This window comes from Sminthopsis crassicaudata, chromosome 2, assembly GCF_048593235.1.
Source record: "Sminthopsis crassicaudata isolate SCR6 chromosome 2, ASM4859323v1, whole genome shotgun sequence".
NCBI classification, from domain to species: Eukaryota; Metazoa; Chordata; class Mammalia; order Dasyuromorphia; family Dasyuridae; genus Sminthopsis; species Sminthopsis crassicaudata.
Genome location: NC_133618.1, coordinates 611,787,744 through 611,810,294, shown reverse-complemented (window position 1 = coordinate 611,810,294; position 22,551 = coordinate 611,787,744). Strand labels below are relative to the sequence as shown.

The following is a 22,551-nucleotide window of genomic DNA, read 5'->3' as shown; positions in this document are numbered from 1 at the left end:
TTTTAGATCTGGTACAGCTAGGCCACCTTCATTTGATTTTTTTTTCATTAATTCCCTTGAAATTCTTGACCTTTTGTTTTTCCATATGAACTTTGTTATTATTTTTTCTAGGTCATTAAAATAGTTTTTTGGGAGTCCGATTGATATAGTGTTAAATAAATAGATTAGTTTAGGTAGTATTGTCATCTTTATTATATTTGCTTGTCCTATCCAAGAACATTTAATATTTTTCCAGTGGGTTGGATCAGACTTAATTTATATGCAAAGTGTTTTGTAGTTTTGCTCATATAGTTTCTGATTTTCCCTTAGCAGATAGATTCCTAAATATTTTATACTATTGGTAGTTACTGTAGAATTTCTCTTTGTAGCTCTAAGTGTTGAATTTTGTTAGTGACATATAAGAATGGTGATGATTTATGTGGATTTATTTTGTATCCTGCAACTTTGCTAAAGATGTGGATTATTTCTAATAGCTTTTTAGTATAATCTTTGGGGTTCTCTAAGTATACCATCATATCATCAGCAAAGAGTGATAATTTGGTTTCCTCATTACCTACTCTAATTCCTTTCATCTCTTTCTCCACTCTTATTGCCAAAGCTAGCATTTCTAATACAATATTGAATAGTAATGGTGATAGTGGGCAACCTTGTTTCACTCCTGATCTTAATGGGAATGGTTGGAGTTTATCCCCATTACATATGATGCTTACTGATAGTGTTAAATAGATGCTACTGATTATTTTAAGGAAAAGTCCATTTATTCCTATACTCTGAAGTGTTTTTATAGAAATGGATGTTGGATTTTACCAAATGCTTTTTCTGCATCTATTGAGATGATCATATGATTTTTGTTAATTTGGTTATTAATATGGCCAATTATACTGATAGTTTTCCTAATATTAAACCAGCCCTGCATTCCTGGTATAAATCCTACTTGATCATGATGTATTATCCTGGGGATGATTTTCTAGTCTTTTCAGCACAGTGTTATTTCACTTTTGCCTTTGTAATCCCTAGAACTTAACCCAGTGCCCTGCATATCATTTGACTGACTGAGGGATAGGTCCTGGAATCTCTGTCCTAGAGACTCCTCCACCTTGACTTCAGTTTGTTAATAGCCAGGCTTTGGATCTATTCACAATGAGTTTTAGAGCCATTGAGCTCTATTATCATTTAGCATTCTTCATCTTACTTAGAAGCTTAGCATGAATTTGTGCTGTTAGGTCATTTTCCATTGATGTCCAACTATCCACAACTCCATTTGGGATTTTCTTAGCAGAGTTACTGGAGTGTTTTGCCATTTCCTTCTCTAGTTAGTTTTACAGATAAGGAATTGAGGCAGAGTGAAGTGACTTCCCAGAGTCACATAACTAACTAGTAAGTGAGGCCAGAATTGAACTCAGGAAGATGAATCTTCTTGACTTTAGTACTTTCTCTGCTATACTACCTAGCTTTCCCAGAAAACTTGAGAAGCTTTATAAAACATGTTGCTGAAGTCTAGGTCAGTTTTATGGCATCAAATTGAATAATAATGTACACAAATATACTCCTCCAATCCACAAACCTAGTCAGTCTGTCAACAAATTAAATGAGATTAATTTTCCATGTCCTTCATGGTATAATAGAAAGGGCCCTGACAAGAGTCAGAAGGCTTGGGTTCAAATATCATTTCTGATATTGCTACCTATGTGAGCCTGGGCAAGTCATTTAACTTTCCTGGGCCTCAGTTTCCTCATCTGTGAAATAAAGGGGTTAGATGAGAGGGCTCTGGGGGTCTTTGTGATCACCACTTTTTTTGAGATGTTCATTGTTCAGATGTTTAATAATGCATTCTATGATTTTGTAATTAAGTTCTGTTCATCATTGCCAGTGGTTTCGCCACTGCATTTGTTAGTTTTTTCAGTGTCCAAGCTCAGAGCCTGGAGACTTAAATTCATCATAGACAATAAACTATTATCTTATCACCTTACTTTTATTGGATTTTATTTCTTCTTTACCCTTTTTGTTGTTGTTCTGTACTGTCTAATCTAAAGAAAAATCAGAAGCTAAATTAGAGTTGAATAGTTCTACTTTTTCTCTGTCACCTAATATTATTGTTTATTCTAAGCCTCAAGTAATGACCCTGTTCCTTTCCTTGGTCTTTTTATTTTATGAGTATGGGAACATATTCACCACCATTTTTGTTCATCCTTGGCAACAGTTAATTATGAATATTAGTGATCTAGTCATTTTTCCTAAAAAGAACTTTGCTTTTTTTTTTGTATATATTCTCCTTCACCTGTCCTACTATTATTTCGAAATGTGTCTTTTTTTTAAATCAAAGTTTTATTCTAGAGAATGTTTAATGAAATAAGAGTTAAAGGTGATCACAACAGATAAGATAGATAATTTTATTTACATAAAATTGAAATGTTTCTTCACAAACAAAATACATTAAGTATAAGAGAAACTATTAAATGGGAGGGGGGAAATATTTACAATAACTATCCAGAATATTCAACAAAGAACCATTTTCAATGGGTAGTTGGTTAAAATGAACAAATAGTTCTCAAAAGGATTACACAGTATTAACAATATGTATTTTAAGAAACCACGAATATTATGCATAGAAATATGTAATGACACTGATGTAAAATAAAGTAGGCAAAGCCAAGAAATAACATACACAATAATTATAAAAATGTAAATGGAAAGAACAAAAGCCACAACACATTTGAAATTAATGGTGAAAATTTACAAATAACAAAATTGGCTCCAAATAAGAAATGAAAGACATTTCCACCTCATTCTACTGTGCAGAGTGTGAGGGCAGTCTAAAGGTATAAAACATTGCTATAGATTAACAGGCTTTTTTGGTTTGAGACTTGTTTTTTGCTGATCCCCCCACCTTCACTTCTTTTTCTTTTTTAATTTTTATATGGGATGATATCTGGAACAAAAGTGAAGAAGGAATGAAGGTAGAAATATAGGCTATGTAAAAACAAAAGATGTCACTAAAAGTTATTTCTAAAATAATTGTGCTATAACAATGATGCCATTTTGTAGGAGGCAAATGAATTATGTTAAACTGCTTGTTTCTGCACTTCAGACTACTGTAGTGGTGTACTTTTAGTTCTTGTTTCTAGTTTTATATATTTTTTTTATCTTTCTTTCTCCACTATCTCTTAATCTAATTAAGAAAAAATGGCAACCATTTCTTCTTTCATATACTTTCTAATTTGATACTTCTATCATGGGTAGCAACTGTAATTCTGAACCTTGTAATGTTTGCAGACTTAAAGAGGACTTCTTTGTTTTGTTTTGTTTTTCCTCCTTAACCTTGCATAACAAATTCAGGCAACAGAGATTTACTTAGTAATCTGCTATTCTCACTTCCTGGGTTGAGGACAGAATTATGGGTAAATCTCCCTATTTGTCTCAGAGAGCTTCCTCACAAAGTGCTAAAGTGTTTTTCTTACATGAAACAGAGAGGATCATTGTTTTACAAGCTTTTCTGACTCAGGTTGAAATCTTGGCAGGGGTCCTTCTTTTTTTTTATTTCCCTGTGTTTTGTGAGACCCAACTGAGGCAATGGGACAAGTGGAAAGATGAGCTATGTTCCTGAAGCCATTTTGCAAAGCATTTAGTTTTTCTTTTCATATGGGCATTAAAAATAAAACCTAAATGTCTTAACTACCTTTTATACAAGCCTTTGCTAATTACTAGAGGAGGAAGCTATGCCTGGTGCAGAACAATTTCAGATATTGTCCTATTATATTGAAAGGTTACCCATGTCCTTACCCATGGTATTGCTGGTGCTGACATCCATGCATTCTTCCCCCGGGGATAATATTCAGGCTGCTTTGGCTGCCAGAAAAGAACATTAGAACATAATTCTTCTCTTGCTTCCCTTCACTTACTCCACCTCCAATTTCAACAGTAAAATGTGTTAAAGAAAAAAAAATCAGGGGCCACTTTGGCATATTATGGTACATAAAGGACATTAGTAACAATAAATAGAGCATAAATCCCTTGGACAGGTACTTGGTAAGCACTGGATTTTATATAATACCTCAGTGCTTTGAGAAGATATAATAATATATATTTATATAATTGATGGAGAATCCTCTGACTTATTAATATAGCATGAATTTTAATGTGATAATTATCAGGTGACATCATTCATGTTGCCACAAAAGCATATCTCTCTCTTTAACATCCCAACTTTAATTGTATCTTATTTTATCTGTCAACAAAACATTCATTAAATACCTACTATGTGTCAGGCACACATGATTAATGAAGACATTTCAGTGGGCCAGGAAGGATATGTAAATTACTTTTTAAACAAAGAATCTTATTTTTATTAATCTTTAGTCTTTACATCATATTCCTTTCCAAATATATTTCTCTGACCCTCTCTCCCCAATAAGTTATTCTTGTAATAAATATTAAAAATAAAGAAGGAATAAATCAGCAAAACTAGTGAACATATCAATGACATCTGATTATATATGCAGAATTCTATATCTAGAATCACTCCCCTTCTGTAATGAAGGGAGGGAGGGAAAGAGCTTTGAAGTGTTCAACCTTTATACTCAAAGTCATAGACTGTGAGAATTAGAATTAGGAAGAAAAATCACAGAATTTAGCAGTTCAACAATTATGAAAATTTCAAGACATTTAGTCCAAGGATTTTTTAATCTGGGGCCTATGAAATTGTTATTGTTGTATTTACATTTTAATAACTTTGTTTCAGTATAATTGGTTTCTTTTGTAGTCTATATGTGTTATTTTTATACATTTTAAATCATTATTCTGAAAAGGGGTCTCCGGGTGTTATAAGATTGCCAGAAGAGTCTGAGACACACATACATACACACACAAAGTTTAAATGCTCTTGAACTATTATCTCATTTTGCAGTTGAGGAAATAATTCAGGCTTTCTTTAAACTTTCTTACCCTCTCTTAAGAGTGTTTTGTACACACAGTTCAGGACTCTGAGAAGAGTCTCACTTTTATTTATTTTTTTATTTATATAGCTTTTTATTTATAAGATATATGCTTGGGTAATTTTTTTTTCAGCACTGACAATTTCAAAGCTTTTGTTGACAATCTCGTTTTTAAAAAGAGAGAACAGAGAAACAAAGTTCTCACAAAGTAACACTGAGGGAGAATGGGAAGAACTATTACTTCTCAGTATAAGCCCATGGTAGGCAATTTTAGGGGAGGGGCTAATACCCATTTATAAATCTTTATAGGGATTCTTCAGTCTTTTACTGGGTTTAGGTTAGAGGTGTCAGAGTAGATTTTATACGTCTAACATAGTTCTCATAATTATTGTCTTGCTGAGATTTCTCCCTCTTCAGTAAGAAAGGCCCCAGTTTAATGGAATATCTGCCTTCCTCTAATAGGCCATTATTATTTCTTAGCAGACTGTCCTATCCTCCCCACAGAGCAGGAGGCGACAAAGTAGATGCGGAAATTCCTGAACATTGGGAAGTCGACTCTAATGCAATTACCTGAAATAAAAGAAGGGGTCAGATAATAAGGGGCAAAGGTTTTTCCTTTTAAAATAAAGGGAGGGGTAAACAGAACCAGCTGCCCTTCCAAACACTCAACTCTCCTCATTAAATATTTTAAAAGGCTAATAGACACAAGTGGCTAATTATGCTGAAATCCAAAGGACTCAGCCTGGGAAATCCTTTCCTAGACCAAAAGAACCTTACAGAGTTGGAATGTAGGAATAAGTAGACAGATTGGATGATTTCAATATGGTAATCCATGGCACATCTAGCATAGTGTAAAAAAAAAAAAAAAAACCTCATAGTCTCAAGTCAGAGATCTTGACTCCAATATCTACCTTGATCTTTACTACATATGTGACCTTGGACAAAACATTCAGTTGATATCATTCTCTCTTTTCTCATCTGTAAAGTGAAGGGTACCTCTGATTTCTCTTCTTAACTCTTTAATCCCATGTCACTTTGTGACAGATTGACAGACCTGTTAGAGACAGTGATAAATAATGGGTACATTACTGGAGGAAGTTAGAATGGTTATTAATGAGGGAAAAGAAAAAAGCTGAATGAGTCCCTAAGTTGGGGTCTAAGGTTCAGAAGGTTTAATTAATCATCCCCAACTACCTTGCCAGGTATATATTATTCAGAACCTACTTCATTTATAAGATAGAATCGCATATAGATTTTAAGAAATTAAATAGCTACTAGCACAGCACAAGCATTTTAAGTATATAAAATTTCAATCATTTCATAATGAAAGTTTCTACAAATAAGATTGACAAAACCAATAAGAATTTCTCTTTTTCCTTTGTTATCAAGAATTTTTTTCTTTCTCTCTTCCCCCACCCCATCCCTTGGGAGTCAGAAGGGAGAAAAAGAAATGCAAAACACTTTTAACAAATAAACAGTAGGCAAAATAGCTACATTGATCATGTCCAAAATATGGGTTTCATTCTACATAGTCTAGTTCTTCATCACTTTCTTGTGTGGTGGTCAGCATGTTTTATTATTGGTCCTCTAGAATCATAATTTTGCCTGGTTTTGCTTACTTCACTCTGAATTCATCTTCCCATGTTTCTTCTCCTTTTTCTCCTCTTTTTTGTTGTTGTTTGATTGGAGTCTTTTTTTGTTTGTTTGTTTGTTTGGTTTTTTGGAAATTTTATTTTATTATGACATTTTGGCAGTTTCTATATAATTTTATATATTTTATGGACTAAGGTTGCAAAATTACTTCATTAGGCCATGAAAGTTGGAAGTAAAAATATAGAAGATAAATATATGTTTTTGTTTTGTTTTGTTTTTTTCAGAAAAATCTCAGAAGGAAAATTTTAGTTAAAATGTAGGTTTTCTTTCTCAAAACAAATGATCACGAACTGGTGTGTGTGTGTGGGGGGGTATTTATGGTCCCCTGTGCTACATTTTATCTAATTCTTTTTTTTTTTTTCTATTCTAGTTACTACATTGATGGCCGAGTAGTCAAGGTGATGGACTTCCTGAAAACCCGTCTTTTAGACACACTCTCTGACCAGATTAGGAAAATTCAGAAAGTGAGTAAAAGGTATATTGGAATAAAGATAAGTGAGCCTCTGGATGAGGCATGGGAAAGTGGTCACTGTGCCATAGCTGCATAACAAGGACAGAACAAGGTGAGAAGGGAAGGAACCCTAGCACCAGCCTCATGGCCTTGAAAGAGACTCCTGTCAAGCACTACTGTGGGGTATTTTGGGTTGGGGGAGATATTAGGAGATATTTGTTGTGATTTTAGTGTTTTATTTGCTCAGAGTTAATGGTAATTAACAAACCTTCCACAATGAACAAACGAATGGCATATATTTCCATAATGAAGTCTTTTGAAAAAAATTGTGGTTTGAAATGTATACTCCATTAATTCAGCAGATATTTATTAAGCACCTACCTTGTATAGAGAACTGTGGTAAATACTTAGAAAATTATAAAATTTAGAAAAAACATGGTCTCTTCCCCATTTGGATCTTAAAATATATAGGGAGATAAATCACAAACACAGATAACAATAGCTCACAATATTAACTGAAACCACATTAGAGAGTTGCAAAACAAAGTGCTTTCTGAGGTCTGAAGGAGGCTGTTGCCTCAGAGTTTTGCTCTTGGTTTTGTCTTCATGTCAATCTTTGATTAAGAAATGAAGTATTTCTTATAAATAAGTGGTGTGAATAAAAATAGTTTGTAATTAAAAATGATATTTTATTGCATGCTATTATGAGTTATATTGTCAGAATATTACCCCCTCCCCTTTTTTTTTTCTTAAGCTGTAAAATTGCGTGCCTGCAATATACTTGAATTGCTACTAGATGGGGCTCTTGCAACTTTGGGGATAGAAATCAAGAGAAGATTCATTCTCTTCAGGGAAATATATCTCTAAATTTAGTATACAGTTTACTTTCTTAGGGCAGCGAGGTGTCAGAGTGCATAGAGAATCAGGCCACTTTAAGAAATGTATCTCCTTGAGTACAAATCTAGTCTTAGATATTTATTAACTGTATGACCTTGCACTTAATCCTGTTTAACCCAGTTTCCTCATCTTTAAATGATCTGGAGAAGGAAATGGCAAACCATGCCAGGATATTTGCCATGAAAACCCCAAATGAAATCACAAAGAGGTGGAAACAAGTGGACAACAATAACTACTTTATTAAGCAAATTAAATGATTAATTGAGAAAATAGAATTTTATAATTTGCATAGAATTAACTGTGAAAGGAAATTCCATTTGGAGCCATAGTATAAAAAGATCTAAGATTTAGTTTCAGGAAGTACTCACTGTGAATTATAATATTCATGGTTTATACTGATCATCAGAATAGGTTTTATTTTTTTTCCTACTACATGTAAACACAGTTTCTGAATATCTAATCAAGGGTAGGGTCTCATTCCATAAGCTTCTTCAATTTCATTCAACAATTGTCTAGCATGTCCCAAACAGAAACAAAGAAAAAAAGATGTTATTTAAAATTTAAATAACATTATTGTTTAAACATTTAAAGTTATTTAAAGCTCCAAATTCTACTCCTCTTCCTCTTTCTGAGATGCTAAGGAATCCAATAGAAGTTATACCTGTATAACTTTGTAAAACACTTCCATATTAGTCATTTTGTACAAGAAAACTCTAATAAAAGGAAAAAAATGAGAGTAAAAAATAGCATGCTTCAGTTTATGTTCAGTTAATATCAGTTTGTTCTGTGGAGGCAGATAGTAGACTTCATTTTTAATTCTTTAGGATTGTCTTAGATCATTATATTGTTGACAGTATCTAAGTCATTCAGAATTCTTCATCAAAAAATATTGCTATTACTGTTTACAACATTTTCCTGGTTCTGTTCACTTCACTATGGATCAGTTCATGTAAGTCTTCTCAGGTTTTTCTGAAATAACCTGCTTGTCATTTCTTACAGGATAGTAATATTCCTAATAATCATGTACTCCAGCTTCTTTAGCCATTCTCCAATTAAGCTATCACAAAAAGAGCTGTTATATTTTTATACGAATAGTTCCTTTTCCCTTTGGGATATAGATCTAGCAGTGATATTCCTGGATTAAAGGGTCCTCACAGTTTTATTGTCCTATGGACATTGTTCCAAATTGCTTTCCAGAATGGTTAGATTGGATTCACAATTAATTCCTCCAGCATTGCATTAAGTATCCCAGTTTTCACATATTCCCTCAAACATCCAACATTTTCTTTTTTTGCCATATCAGTTACTCTGTATGTATAAAGTAGTATCTCAGAGTTGTTTTAATTTGTATTTCTTTGATCAACAGAGATTTAGAGCATTTTAATATAACTATAGGTGGCTTTAATTTATTCATTTGAAAACTTTGTTCATATCATTTGACCATTTATCAATTGGGGAATAACTTATATTTTTATTACTTTGAATACATTATCTATATTTATGAGAAGGTATTTGTCAGAGATATTTTTTGCCAAAAAAAAAAAAAAATTCCTCAGTTTTCTGTTTTACTTATACTTTTGTTTTTTCTCTGCACAAGAACTTGTTAACTATATATATATATATATATATATATATATACACACATATATATGCATATATACACACATATATATATACCTATATATACACATATATGTGTACATATATATATACACATATAGAAATATAAAAGAGTTTAAACTTATTGAATTTCTTATGTTTTCCCTTTCTTGTTTCTTTTTTTTTTTCAACCTTCTTATGTTTCCCTTGAGTCTTGTTTTTGGGGGTCAAATTTTTATTCAGTTCTGGTCTTATTAGAAATGCTTGAAAGTCCTGTTTTCATTAAATGTCACTTTTTCTCTGAAAGATTTACATTCATTTTTTTTTGGCCAGGTGATTCTTGGTTTTAATCCTAGCTCCTCTGATTTCTGGTATATCATATTCCAAAATATGTGGTTCTTTATTGTGAAAGTTGCCAAATCCTGTGTAATCCTAATTGTAGCTTCACAATATTTGAATTGTTTTGTTATTGTTGTTGTTGTTGTTGTTGTTGTTTTAATGGCTGCTTTAATACTTTCTTCTTGATCTGTGGCTCTGGAATTTGGCTATGATGTTCCTGTGAGTTTTTTTTTTTTTGGGGGGGGGGATCTCTTTCAGGCAGTGATCAATGAATTCTTTCAATTTCTATTTTGCTCTCTAATATAATATATTACATATAATATATATATAATTATAATAATAATATAATTCTAATATATTAGGAGTATTTTCTTTGATACTATCTTGAAATATGTTGTCCAGGCTTTTATTTTAAAATTATGTATGTCAAATAGTCCAATAATTCTTATATTATCTCTCCTCCATTTATTTTCTTTTTTTTTCTCCATTTATTTTCTAGGCCAGTTGTTTTTCCAATGAGAAACTTCACATTTTCTTCTTTTCTTTTTTTTTTAAACCATATTTTGATGTCATATAGAGTTGTTAGTTTCCACTTATTCAATTCTAATTTTTAAGGAATTAGTTTCTTCAATGTGCTTTAGTACTTCCTTTTCCATTTGGCCAATCCTGAGTTATTTTTCTTGACTAATTTTTGTATATCTTTTCCCATACTATTGCCTCTTTTTTCATGTGCATGAAAACTCATTTCTTTTTGCAGTTTTTCTTTTGCTCCTCTAATTTACTTTTTAAAATTAATTTTATAATTATGAATTTTTTGACAGTACATATGCATGGGTATTTTTTACAACATTATCCCTTGTACTCACTTCTGTTCCAAATTTTCTCCACCTTCCCTCCACCTCCTTGCCTATATAGCAAGCAATCCCATACATATTAAATGTGTTATAGTATATCCTAGATACAATATATGTGTGCAGAACTGAATTTCTTGTTGCACAGGAAGAATTGAATTCAGAAGGTAAAAATAACCTGAGAAGAAAGATAATAATATAAACAGTTTAAACTCATTTCCCAGTGTTCCTTCTCTGGATGTATCTGATTCTGTCCATCATTGATCAATTGGAACTGAATTAGATCTCCTTATTGTTGAAGATATCCACTTCCATCAGAATACATCCTCATACAGTATCGTTGTTGAAGTGTATAATGATCTCCTGGTTCTGCTCATTTCACTCAGCATCAGTTCATGTATGTCTCTCCAAGCCTTGCTGTATTCTTCCTGCTGGTCATTTCTTACAGAACAATAATATTCTATAACATTCATATACCATAATTTACCCAACCATTCTCCAATTGATGGGCATCCATTCATTTTCCAGTTTCTAGCCACTACAAAAAGGGCTACCACAAACATTTTGGCACATACAGGTCCCTTTCCCTTCTTTAGTATTTCTTTGGGATATAAGCCCAGTAAAAGCACTGATGGATCAAAGGGTATGCACAGTTTGATAACTTTTTGGGCATAATTCCAGATTGCTCTCCAAAATGGTTGGATTCTTTCACAACTCCATCAACAATGCATCAGTGTCCCAATTTTCCCACAGCTCCTCCAACATTCATCATTATTTTTTCCTGTCATCTTAGCCAATCTGACAGGTGTATAGTGGTATCTCAGAGTTGTCTTAATTTGCATTTCTCTGATGAATAGTGATATAGAACACTTTCATATGAGTGGAAATAGTTTCAATTTCATCATCTGAAAATTGTCTATTCATATCCTTTGACCATTTATCAATTGGATAATGGCTTGATTTCTTATAAATTAGAGTCAGTTCTCTATATATTTTGGAAATGAGGCCTTTATCAGAATCTTTAACTGTAAAAATATTTTCCCAATTTGTTACTTCCCTTCTAATCTTGTTTGCATTAGTTTTGTTTGTACAAAAGCTTTTTAATTTGATGTAATCAAATTTTTTTTTTATTTTGTGATCAATAATGATCTCTAGTTCTCCTTTGGTCACTAATTCCTTCCTCCTCCACAAGTCTGAGAGGTAAACTATCCTATGTTCCTCTAATTTATTTATGATCTCATTCTTTATGCCTAAATCATGGATCCATTTTGATCTTATCTTGGTATATGGTATTAAATGTGGGTACATATCTACTTCCTGCCATACTAATTTTCAGTTTTCTCAGCAGTTTTTGTCAAATAATGAATTCTTATCCCAAAAGTTGGGATCTTTGGGTTTGTCAAACACTAGATTGCTGTAGTTATTTACAATTACGTGTTGTGAACCTAACCTATTCCATTGATCAACTAATCTGTTTCTTAGCCAATACCAAATGGTTTTGGTGACTGCTGCTTTATAATATAGTTTTAGATCAGGCTAGGCCACCTTCATTTGATTTTTTTTTCATTAATTCCCTTGAAATTCTCGACCTTTTATTCTTCCATATGAACTTTGTTATTTTTTCTAGGTCGTTAAAATAGTTTCTTGGGAGTCTGATTGGTATAGCACTAAATAAATAGATTAGTTTAGGGAGTATTGTCATCTTTATTATGTTCACTCGGTCTATCCAAGAGCACTTAATGTCTTTCCAATTATTTAAATATGACTTTATTTTTGTGGCAAGTGTTTTGTAATTTTGCTCATATAATTCCTGACTTTCCTTTGATAGATAGATTTCAAATATTTGATACTTTTGACAGTTGTTTTGAATAGAATTTCTCTTTGTATCTCTTGCTGTTGCATTTTGTTGATGTATAAAAATGCTGAGGATTTATGTGGATTTATTTTGTATCCTGCAACTTTGCTAAAGTTGTGGATTATTTCTAATAACTTTTTATTATAATCTATGGGGTGCTCTAAGTATACCATCATATCATCTGCAAAGAGTGATAGTTTAGTTTTCTCATTACCTACTCTAATTCCTTTAATCTATTTCTTGACTCTTATTGCCAAGGCTAGCATTTCTAGTACTATATTGAATAGTAATGGTGATAGTGGGCAACCTTGTTTTACTCCTAATCTTACTGTGAAAGACTCCAGTTCATTACATATGATGCTTACTAACAGTTTTAAATATATGCTCCTATTTTAAGGAATAGTCCATTTATTTCTATACTCTCAAGTGATTTTAGTAGGAATGGATGTTAGATTTTATCAAATGCTTTTTCTGCATCTATTGAGATGATCATATGGTTTTTGTTAATTTGATTATTAATATGGTCAATTATATTAATAGTTTCCCTAATATTAAACCAGCCCATCATTCCTGGTATAAATCCTACTTGATCATGGTCTATTATCTTGGGGATGATTTTCTGTAGTCTTTTTGCTAATATCTTATTTAAGATTTTACCATCAATATTCATTAAGGAGATTGGTCTATAGTTTTCTTTCTCAGTTTTCAACCTACCTGGTTTGGGTATCAGTACCATGTCTATGTCATAAAAGGAATTTGGTAGGGACTCCTTCATTCCCTATTTTTTCAAATAGTTTATATAACATTGTGGGTAATTGTTCTTTAAATGTTTGGGTAGAATTTCACATGTAAATCTATCTATTCCTGGGGATTTTTTCTTAGGGAATTGATTAATAGCTTGTTCTATTTCCCTTTTTTTCTGAAATGGGACTATTTAAGCAATTTACTTCCTCCTCTGTTAATTCTGGGAAGCCTATAATTTTTGGCAGGTAGTCATCCATTTCACTTAGTGTTATCAAATTTATTGGCATTAAAGTTGGGGCAAAGTAATCCCTTATTATTGCTCTAATTTTGTCTTCATTGGTGAAAGTTCCCCCTTTTCATTTTTAAGATTAACAATTTGATTTTCCTCTTTCCTTTTTCTTATCAGATTTAGCAAAGGTTTATCTATTTTATTGTTTTTTTCATAAAACCAATTCTTAGTTTTATTTATTAATTCAATATTTTTTTTAATTTCAATATTATTAATTTCTCTTTTTAATTTTAGAATTTTAAGTTTAGTATTTGATTGGGGGGGTTTAATTTTGTCTTTTTCTAGCTTTTTAAATTGCAAGTCCAATTCACTGATCTTCTCTTTCTCTGTTTTATTCAAGTAAGTCTTTAAAGATATAAAATTTTCCCTTATTACCACTTTAGCTGCATCCCACAAATTTTGCTATGATGTCTCATCGCTGTCATTATCTTGAGTGAAAATTATTGTTTCTATAATTTGCTGTTTTACCCAATCATTCTTTAAGACGAGATTATTTAGTTTCCAATTACCTTTTGATCTATTTACTCCTAACTTTTTATTGAACATAGTTTTTATTGCATCGTGATCTGAAAAAAAAATCATTTACTATTTCTGCCTTTCTCCATTTAATTTTGAGATCTTTATGTCCTAATATATGATCAATTTTTGTGTAAGTTCCATGAACTGCTGAGAAGAAAGTATACTCCTTTCTATCACCATTCAGTTTTCTCCAAAGATCTATCATACTAATTTTTCTAATATTCTATTTACCTCTAATTTCTTCCTTATTTGTTTTGTGTTTTGATTTATCTAATTCTGAGAGTGCAAGGTTGAGATCTCCCACTATTATAGTTTTGCTGTCTATTTTTTCTTACAACTCTCTTAACTTCTCCTTTAGGAAGTTAGATGCTATACCACTTGGTGCATATATGTTTAGTATTGATATTGCTTCATTGTCTATGCTACCCTTTAGCAAGATGTAGTTTCCTTCCTTATCTCTGTTAATTAGATCAATGTTTGCTTTTGTTTGATCTGAGATAAGGATGGCTATCCCATTTTTTTTAACTTCACTTGAAGCATAACAGATTCCGCTCCAGCCTTTTACCTTTACTCTGTATGTATCTTCCTCCTTTAAAGGTGTTTCCTGTAAACAACATATTGTAGGGTTCTGACTTTTGATCCAGTCTGCTATCCGCCTCAGTTAAATGGGAGAGTTCATCCCATTCACATTTACAGTTAAAATTACTAATTCTGTATTTCCTGCCATCATATTATCACCAGATTATACTTCTTTTCCTTATCCCCCCTGAATCCCTTCCCCAGTATTAAACTTATGGGCCCCACTTGCATCATGCAGCTCTCCCTTTTTAGTATCCCTCCCCTCTCCCTTCAAATCCCTTCCCCTTTTTTGTATCCTTCCCTTATTACTCTTTTCCTTTTCCCTTTTCCTCTCCCCCTTTTTAATGAGGTGAGAGAGAATTTTCTGTAAAACAACTATGTCAATTATTTTCTCTTTGAGCCAATATGATGAGAGTACGATTCACACAATGTTCCTCCCACTCTCTAAATTCCCTCAGATATGATAAGTTTTCTTTGCCTCTTCCTGGGATGTAATTTCCCTCTTTTTATCTCCTGTTTTCCCGTTTTCTGATACTATTCCCTTTCCATTTTTACTTCCCTTTTTTATATCAGTAAAATCAAATTATACATGTGGACTTTCTGTATATCCAAAACAGAAATACAGTTCTCAAAAGTTCCTTTTACCTTTTTCTGCTTCTCTTGAGTCCTGTGGTTGGAGATCATTTTTTTTTTTTTTTTGTTTAGATCTGGTTTTTTCCTTAGAAACAAATGGAATTCATCTGTTTCAGTAAATGTCCATCTTCTTCCATGGAAGAAAATGCTCAACTTAACTGGGTAGTTTACTTTTGGCTGCATTCCAAATTCTTTTGCCTTTCAGAATATCAGATTCCAGGCCCTTTGATCCTTTAATGTGAAGGCAACCAGATCTTGAGTGACCCTTATTGCAGCACCTCGTTATTTGAATTGTTTTTTTCCTGGCTGTTTGTAATATTTTTTTCTTAGTCTGATAGTTCTGAGGTTTGGCCACAGTATTCCATGGAGTTTTTTTTTTTTTTTTTTTTTTTGTTTGTTTGTTTGTTTGTTTGTTTTTAGGGTCTTTTTCAGAAGGTGTTCAATGAATTCTTTCAATGCTTATTTTACCTTCTGGTTCTATTACCTATGGGCAGTTCTCTTTGATGATTTCCTGTAAAATAGAATCTAGGCTCTTTTTTTATCATAATTTCTGGAAAGTCCAATAATCCTCAGGTTATCTCTCCTAGATCTGTTTTCTAGGTCTGTCAATTTTCCAAGTAAATATTTGATATTTTTCTCCAGCTTTTCATTTTTTTTTTTTTTTTTTTTGTTTTGCTTGATTGATTCTTGGTGTCTCCATGAATCATTCATTTCTAATTTTTTTATTTTTAATGAGTTATTTTCTTCATTCACTTTTTTTTACTTCTTTTTGTATATGTCCAATTGAGTTTTTAAATGAGTTGTTTTGTTCCATGGAATTTTTTTTCCATTTCACTAATTTTTTTAGTGAGTTATTTTCTTTTTCCAATTCACAAATCCTACTTTCTTGGGAATTCTTTATCTTTTCCAATTCACAAATCCTACTTTCCAGGGATTTTTTAACCTTTTACAACTCACAAATTCTGTTTCCCTGTACTTCCTGTGAATTCTTTATCTTTATCTTTTCACATTTCAGGATGTTGTTACTCTCTTGCATAGCTTCTCTTTCCTTTCCCCATTTTTCTTCTAACTCTCTTTTGAGGTTTTTAATTGTCTCTTCTAGGAGAGAGTTATGTGATGGGGGCCAGGTAACATTCCCCTTCAGAGTATTATCTGGAGACTATTTGCTATTAGTCTCCTTGGGGTTGCAAACCTGCTTTCTTTCTGTGTAGAAGCTATCGATCGTCCTTTTAATTTTTTTTACTCATTTTTAAAAACCTATAGGGTCTGCCCTCAGGGTAAGGAGGTTACCAGCTTCCTCTGCAGAACAGGAATAGGTATATGGATGGCAGCTGTCTTGTGAACGGGCTGTAAAGGTACAAGTGTGTTCTGGGAGAGACTTCCCCCCCCCCCCCGATGGAAGTCTATCTTCCCAGAAATCAGCCAGAGTCAGGATCACTAAATGTCTTTATTCTTGATCTTTTACTGTCACCCTCCAATGCCAAGTCATGAGTGTGAGAGAGTGTGAGTTCCACAACACAAGTTTTTCCTACTCCTCCCACACAAGTCACTTCCCCCTCTTTGTCCCACCAATCAAGTCAGCACAGAACAGCTGGGGAGGGTCAACCTTCAAACAAGTTAATAGGGAACTGTCCAATTGGCAATTAGTCTCACGGGCTTCATTATCCAAGTGCATTGCTCAGTTCTAGCCCTTTACACCCCCCCTCATTGGAAATGATTCAGAGCTGATTAGCACAGGCTAGGCTGCAGAAGTACCCAGTGAAGAACCCCCACTGTGTGGCCTAGTGACTGACCTGAGGCTAGAGGCTGAACATTGAAAGTGTCACAACCCCAGAACAAAGGCCTCCAAGGGGCTATGGATATTAGCAGCTGACTAGCTCTGCTCCTAGAAGCACAGTCCCTGCTGCAGAAGTTTTGCTGCTATGGAAGTTCCACTGCTTCAGGCCAAGCCCTCCACTGTGCAGATTAGAGGCTTCCCCAAGCTATGTCCCACTGCCATGCAGGTTCTTAACTGCCCCAAGGAAAATCCCTGTACAGCAGAATGGGGCTGCATAGCCGTGCTATGATCTATGCTGAGTCACTTCCAGTTTTGGGTAGCTATAGGCAGTCTATAGTTTCTGGCATTTTTAAAAATGGCTTTGATTTCTCTGATGATCTGCTGTTTTGCAAGCAGAGTAGAGCAATCAGCCTATGCCAGAATCATCTGTTTCTGTAGCTTTTCTAATACCAGAGGCCTCCCCAGCCTAATCTGCACAGTGTGCTAGGCTAGTTCTATCACTGTCTGTGCAGGTCTTTTCCCACCCCTCAAGACAGACCTTTTCTGATGAAATTCCAGATTCTCTTCAGCTGGTAAGTTGTTGTACTTCTAATCTTTGTGGGTTTTACCAGTCAAGCGCTATTTTTGAGGCTCAATTAGTAGTGAGGGCATGAGAGAGCTTAGAAAGTCACATGTGGCTTCTCCACCATCTTGTCTCCACCCCCCCCCAAATTTACTTTTGCAAATCTTTTTGAGCTTTTTCATGAATTCTTTTGGGGTCTGAGATCAATTTACACTTTTCTTTGAGGCTCCATATGCAGTCATTTTGACACTGGTATTCTCTTTTAAGTTTATGCCTTGATCCTCCTTTTCCCTTTGTATAATCACACTCTTTTTTGTTTTTTGGTTTTGTTTTGTTTTGGTTTGTTTTTTGCTCATTTTTTCTGTCTTTTTTGTGACTTGGTGTTTTGTGTAAGAGTTGAGCTTTAATTCTTTACTGCCCCAAGCTTTTTATGCCAGGCTCTGGGACTTGCTGCTGACTTTCAACAGGCTTCACAGCTTAGCTGCTTGATTTCTCTCAAGGGTCGACTTCCTTTTTGGTTTATACTGGGAGCCAGGGGTGGAGGGTTTGAAGTCTCCCAGTTAGCTTCCTCTGGTTTAGGATTTAGTTCGCTGGCCTGCTCCAAGGGTGGGGCTTTGGTGCTGGCTTGTTATAGTAACATAATCTTTCTTATTGTTGGCCCTGGAGAAGATGGAGAAAAGTGATACTTGAGAATCTTGAGGAAGCACAGTTTCTCTTCCATAATGGGCACTGAGGAAATGTTTGTTGATTGATTCATCAAGATGGAAGCAAAAAAGTTATGTCTTCCAACCATGGAAAATAGCCTATGAGCCTATGAAAAAATATGGAGACAGTAGATGGAGTGGCTAGTTTGGTACATCTACCAAACTATCTGCAGAGGTAGCCCAGAACTAACTTGTGGAGGGTTTTCAATGGCAGGGTAATATTTTTGAATTTTATTCTAGAGGTTAATAGAGGAACCAGGAGAGATTTTTAAGCAGCTGAGCCTGTTCAAATCTGTACTTTACAATTTTGAATATCCTTTCCAATATGGTGAAGTACTTGAATAAGCTCAAAGACTGGGAATATTACAATACACAAGTTTTAGAAGGCAGTAATCAGCAAGAGAATATAAGTCTGTTGCCTAGCTCAAACCCAGTAGCATGGAGTTTTACCAAATAACATTGTGCTCTATTTTTTTTAAAAACACCTTGTAGAAACTTCTTCACAGTCATCTTGAGCTAGCTTTGCCAGAATTTATCCAACAATGACACTGATAGAGGCCTCCTAATGTAACATTAGCAACTTCACAGAAGCACCACTTCCATTAAGGGATTTGACAAAGGGATGTAGCTAAAGAGTTTATGAGGACAATTTTTATTCAAATGCTACTTTAATGAAAACGTAGCTGGCTCATTCTCAGGTGTCATAAAATGTCTTATCTTTCTAGATGATAGATATGGTCCTATCTCTTTTTTACTCATAGGGCTGTCATCTATGACTCTTTCAAATAGGAATCTTTAATGTCAATTATTCAAGACACTCAAAATGATTCATAACATGGTAGAATGAAAAGAGCACTGACTGTTATCAGAAGTCATGTGTTTCATTTCCAAGCTCTGTCACTAATTGTGTGACCTTGAAAACTTGCATAATGTCTCTAATATCTTCAAGAAATCTTTGTCTTCTATTTCCTCATCTAGAACATGATAGGGTTAGATCTAAGTCTCTTCAGCTAGAACTATGAAGCTGCTGTTTGTCCTGCATATTTCCTACTTCTGTGTCTTTGTTTCAGTAATACCCCACTGCTGGAGAGCATATCCTTCTCCACTCTACTTTCTAGAATATCTAGTTTCCTTTAAAGCATAATACAATTACTATTTTTTCCATGAGTTATTTTCTGATTTTCTTTTATCCCAATCGTCAGTGTTCTGTTTCTCTTGAAACTACATTTTATATACTTTCTTTTTATTTATATGGATTTAGAATATAACAGAATTTTAGAAGTGAAAGGGATCTCAGTAGCCATCTAATCCAATTTATAGTTGAAAAGAAATCCTTTTTACAGCCCACCTGACAAATGGGCATCAACCTCTGCCTAAAGACCGCCAATGAGTATATCTTTTAGAATGTGTGCCTAAGGAATGTGTTTATTTTAAAGGTGAACAATAACATAAAGGGTTCAATTTCTTACTCAAACTAAAGAAACTTAAAACTTTCCTAAAATTAAACTAGAATTTTAACTAAACTTTACTAAAAATACAAACTTGGCAAAGAGCTTCTTTCAATCAAACCCTTTTCCTTTCCTTAAAATACCTTTTTTCCTTTACAGTTTTATCTTTTTGGCTCAGAACATTTTCCAATAGCCCTGCCATGAAAGGCCTTACTGCAATTTAAGGATCGGTCACCAGAGAAACAGGTTTTTAAAATTTGGGTTTAAACTGTTTTGCCTTTGTACCAATCAGTGATGAGTAGATTTTAAGATTGAGCTGTGTAGAAAACAAACTGACTGAGAAGTCAAAAGAGAAAGAAAATGTCTTTTGTTTTCCTGTCCTTGCTACAGACAGGGAACACTAGGCAGAAGCAACTTCCTTTAGGACAGTAAAGAGGAAGACACACAACCTAGCTAGTTTTCACCAAGTAAAAGCACCCTTAGAGCAGAAAAACAGAACTGCAGAGAAAGTGGGGAGGAGGGCTCTGGATTCTAGGCACTGGATTAACTGGTACACCTCTCCCTTTCCCCCACACTAGAGCTTCACAGAATGTTAGAGAGAGAATGGAAGAAGGAAGCAGGAGTACCACTAGAGGATGTGCCCACTAGGAGGATCCCTCCAAAAAATTGTGAAAAGGCAGCTTCAAGATGGCAAGAGGGTTTCCTAGAACATTAGGATATTCCCCGGCACACTTCACAGAATGTGTAGATATCACGTTAGTCTTATCTTACCCATTCCACCTTTGGACAAGTATCTGCTCAATAGAATATAATGTCAGTGAAAGCAAGGATTGTTTCATCTTTGTCTTTGTATCAGAGTTTAATAAATGTTTCTCAAATATTTTAAGTGTTAAAAAAAAAAAAAAAACATTAAGTGCTTTCCTTTAAAGGAAAACCTCAAAGAAATGTTTGGACTATAAGTAATCAACTAATCAGTGCCAATATTAAAATATACATATTTATTTTGCCCAATGTGTTTACACATGGAGACCACCAAGGTGACAATCATTACTGAGATTTTTGCCAGTTAAAAATATTTTTAAATTGATGGACCACTAGAGCATTTCCATGGAAGGCAACAGCCCTAATTCCCCTCTGAATCTGAGTTAGAGGGCTATAATATGGTCTTTTTGCAAATCTGGAAAGTTTGCCTCCCTTCTCATCCCCCCCAAAAAAATTCCCTTAAAATTTTTTAAAACTTATCTTCCATTTGTAATTCTCTTCCTCTTACACCGCAGCAGCTCTAATCTAGGAAGAAGCTGGCCGTCTGACCGTTACAGTACAGGGTCTGTAATCAAGTCTTTTAGAAAAAAAAATCTGAGTTTCCCATGAGAACTATCAATTGGATCTCCTCAATTGGACTCCCATCAATTAGAGCCCCTGTTCATGTGAACATAATCCGATTCTTAAAGAAACTGCAAGTTTCCCATGAGAACAGCCTGTCAAGAAGATGTTGCGTCCTGCTGTAGAACTAGAAATTTGGGTTTATAAATACCATAGACAGCTTCAACTCTCTTCCCTCTCCACTGACTCACCAGTTATTTCACAGTCATGTGACTACATCTAAACATTGGGCAGACACAGACAGGCTGATGATCTGTAAACTACAAATTTTCCCAGAAGACAAGAAATGATGTGAAGTCATGGCAGTTGACCATTGATGCCTGGTCAGTCTTTTATAAGTTCACACAGGGCTTTCTGGCAGTCTTTTTCCAAACAATGCACGCTGACAGGATTAAAGGCAGAAACTACTGAATTTCCCTATCCCAGAAAATGTGTCCTGAATGTCAAACCTTACATGATATTAAAAAACTTTTTTTTTTCTTGATTCTTGTCAGTGTCCTCACCAGAAGTCTTGGGTTGGTGATTTTAATTCCAGAAGTTAACCATGTTATGACTAAATTTCTTCATATGTCATATTAAGAGATTAGCCTGGATTTACCATTAAGATCCATTCCAGTACTAAATCTGTGATGTTTACGCAATTTCTATGAAGTTTTCAAGCTAGGGATTGTTGCCTATATTTTACACATGAGGAAACTAAGGTTCAGAGAGATTAAATGATCTAAATAATCCTAAGAGTCCAGTGTTCTTTCTCCTACACCAGAATACCTCATGTGTAGTCCTGTACAATCAGAAATGCTCTATTTTGTGTGCTTCCTTCAAAAATTAGAAAATAGGATTACTTTTTAATTGAATCCCTGTAATGCAGGATTCTTTAAAATTTTTCTACTCACAGCTCTTTTTTCCCTGAGAAATCTTTACAATATAGATATATAAAAACAGTATACAAATCAAACATTTACTGATGATAAATCATAAATTTATTTTAGAACAATTCTTTGTTGTACATATAATTTTACCATTTACTAAAGACAAAAGAAAATTTGGATATTACTGAGATGGTTGTGCTTGTTCATTTTTACATAAAGAATTAAATCTTGGAGAAATATATAATACCATATGCTGTTGCCAGGTGTTTTTGCAACCCTCATATTCAATTATGCAACACCACACTGGATCGTGACAGCTTTTTTTTTCTTTTATTATAAAGCTTTTTATTTTCAAAAAACACATGCATAGATAATTTTCAACATTCACCCTTGCAAAACTTTGTGTTCCAAACTATTATTTTTCTTTTTCCCTTCTCCCTATCCCCTCCCTTAGATGACAAGTAATTC

General features: G+C 33.9%; 1 protein-coding gene across 2 annotated transcripts in view; it reads left to right on the top strand.

Annotated features, from left to right (window-relative positions):
* HPSE2 (heparanase 2 (inactive)) overlaps positions 1-22,551 on the top strand; it is a 703,263-nt gene that overhangs the window by 489,746 nt on the left and 190,966 nt on the right. For both annotated transcript variants that reach the window (XM_074296035.1, XM_074296034.1), the window contains exon 7: positions 6,955-7,048. In XM_074296035.1, coding sequence (XP_074152136.1) covers positions 6,955-7,048 — 94 coding nt within the window. The remainder of the gene's footprint in view (positions 1-6,954; positions 7,049-22,551) is intronic.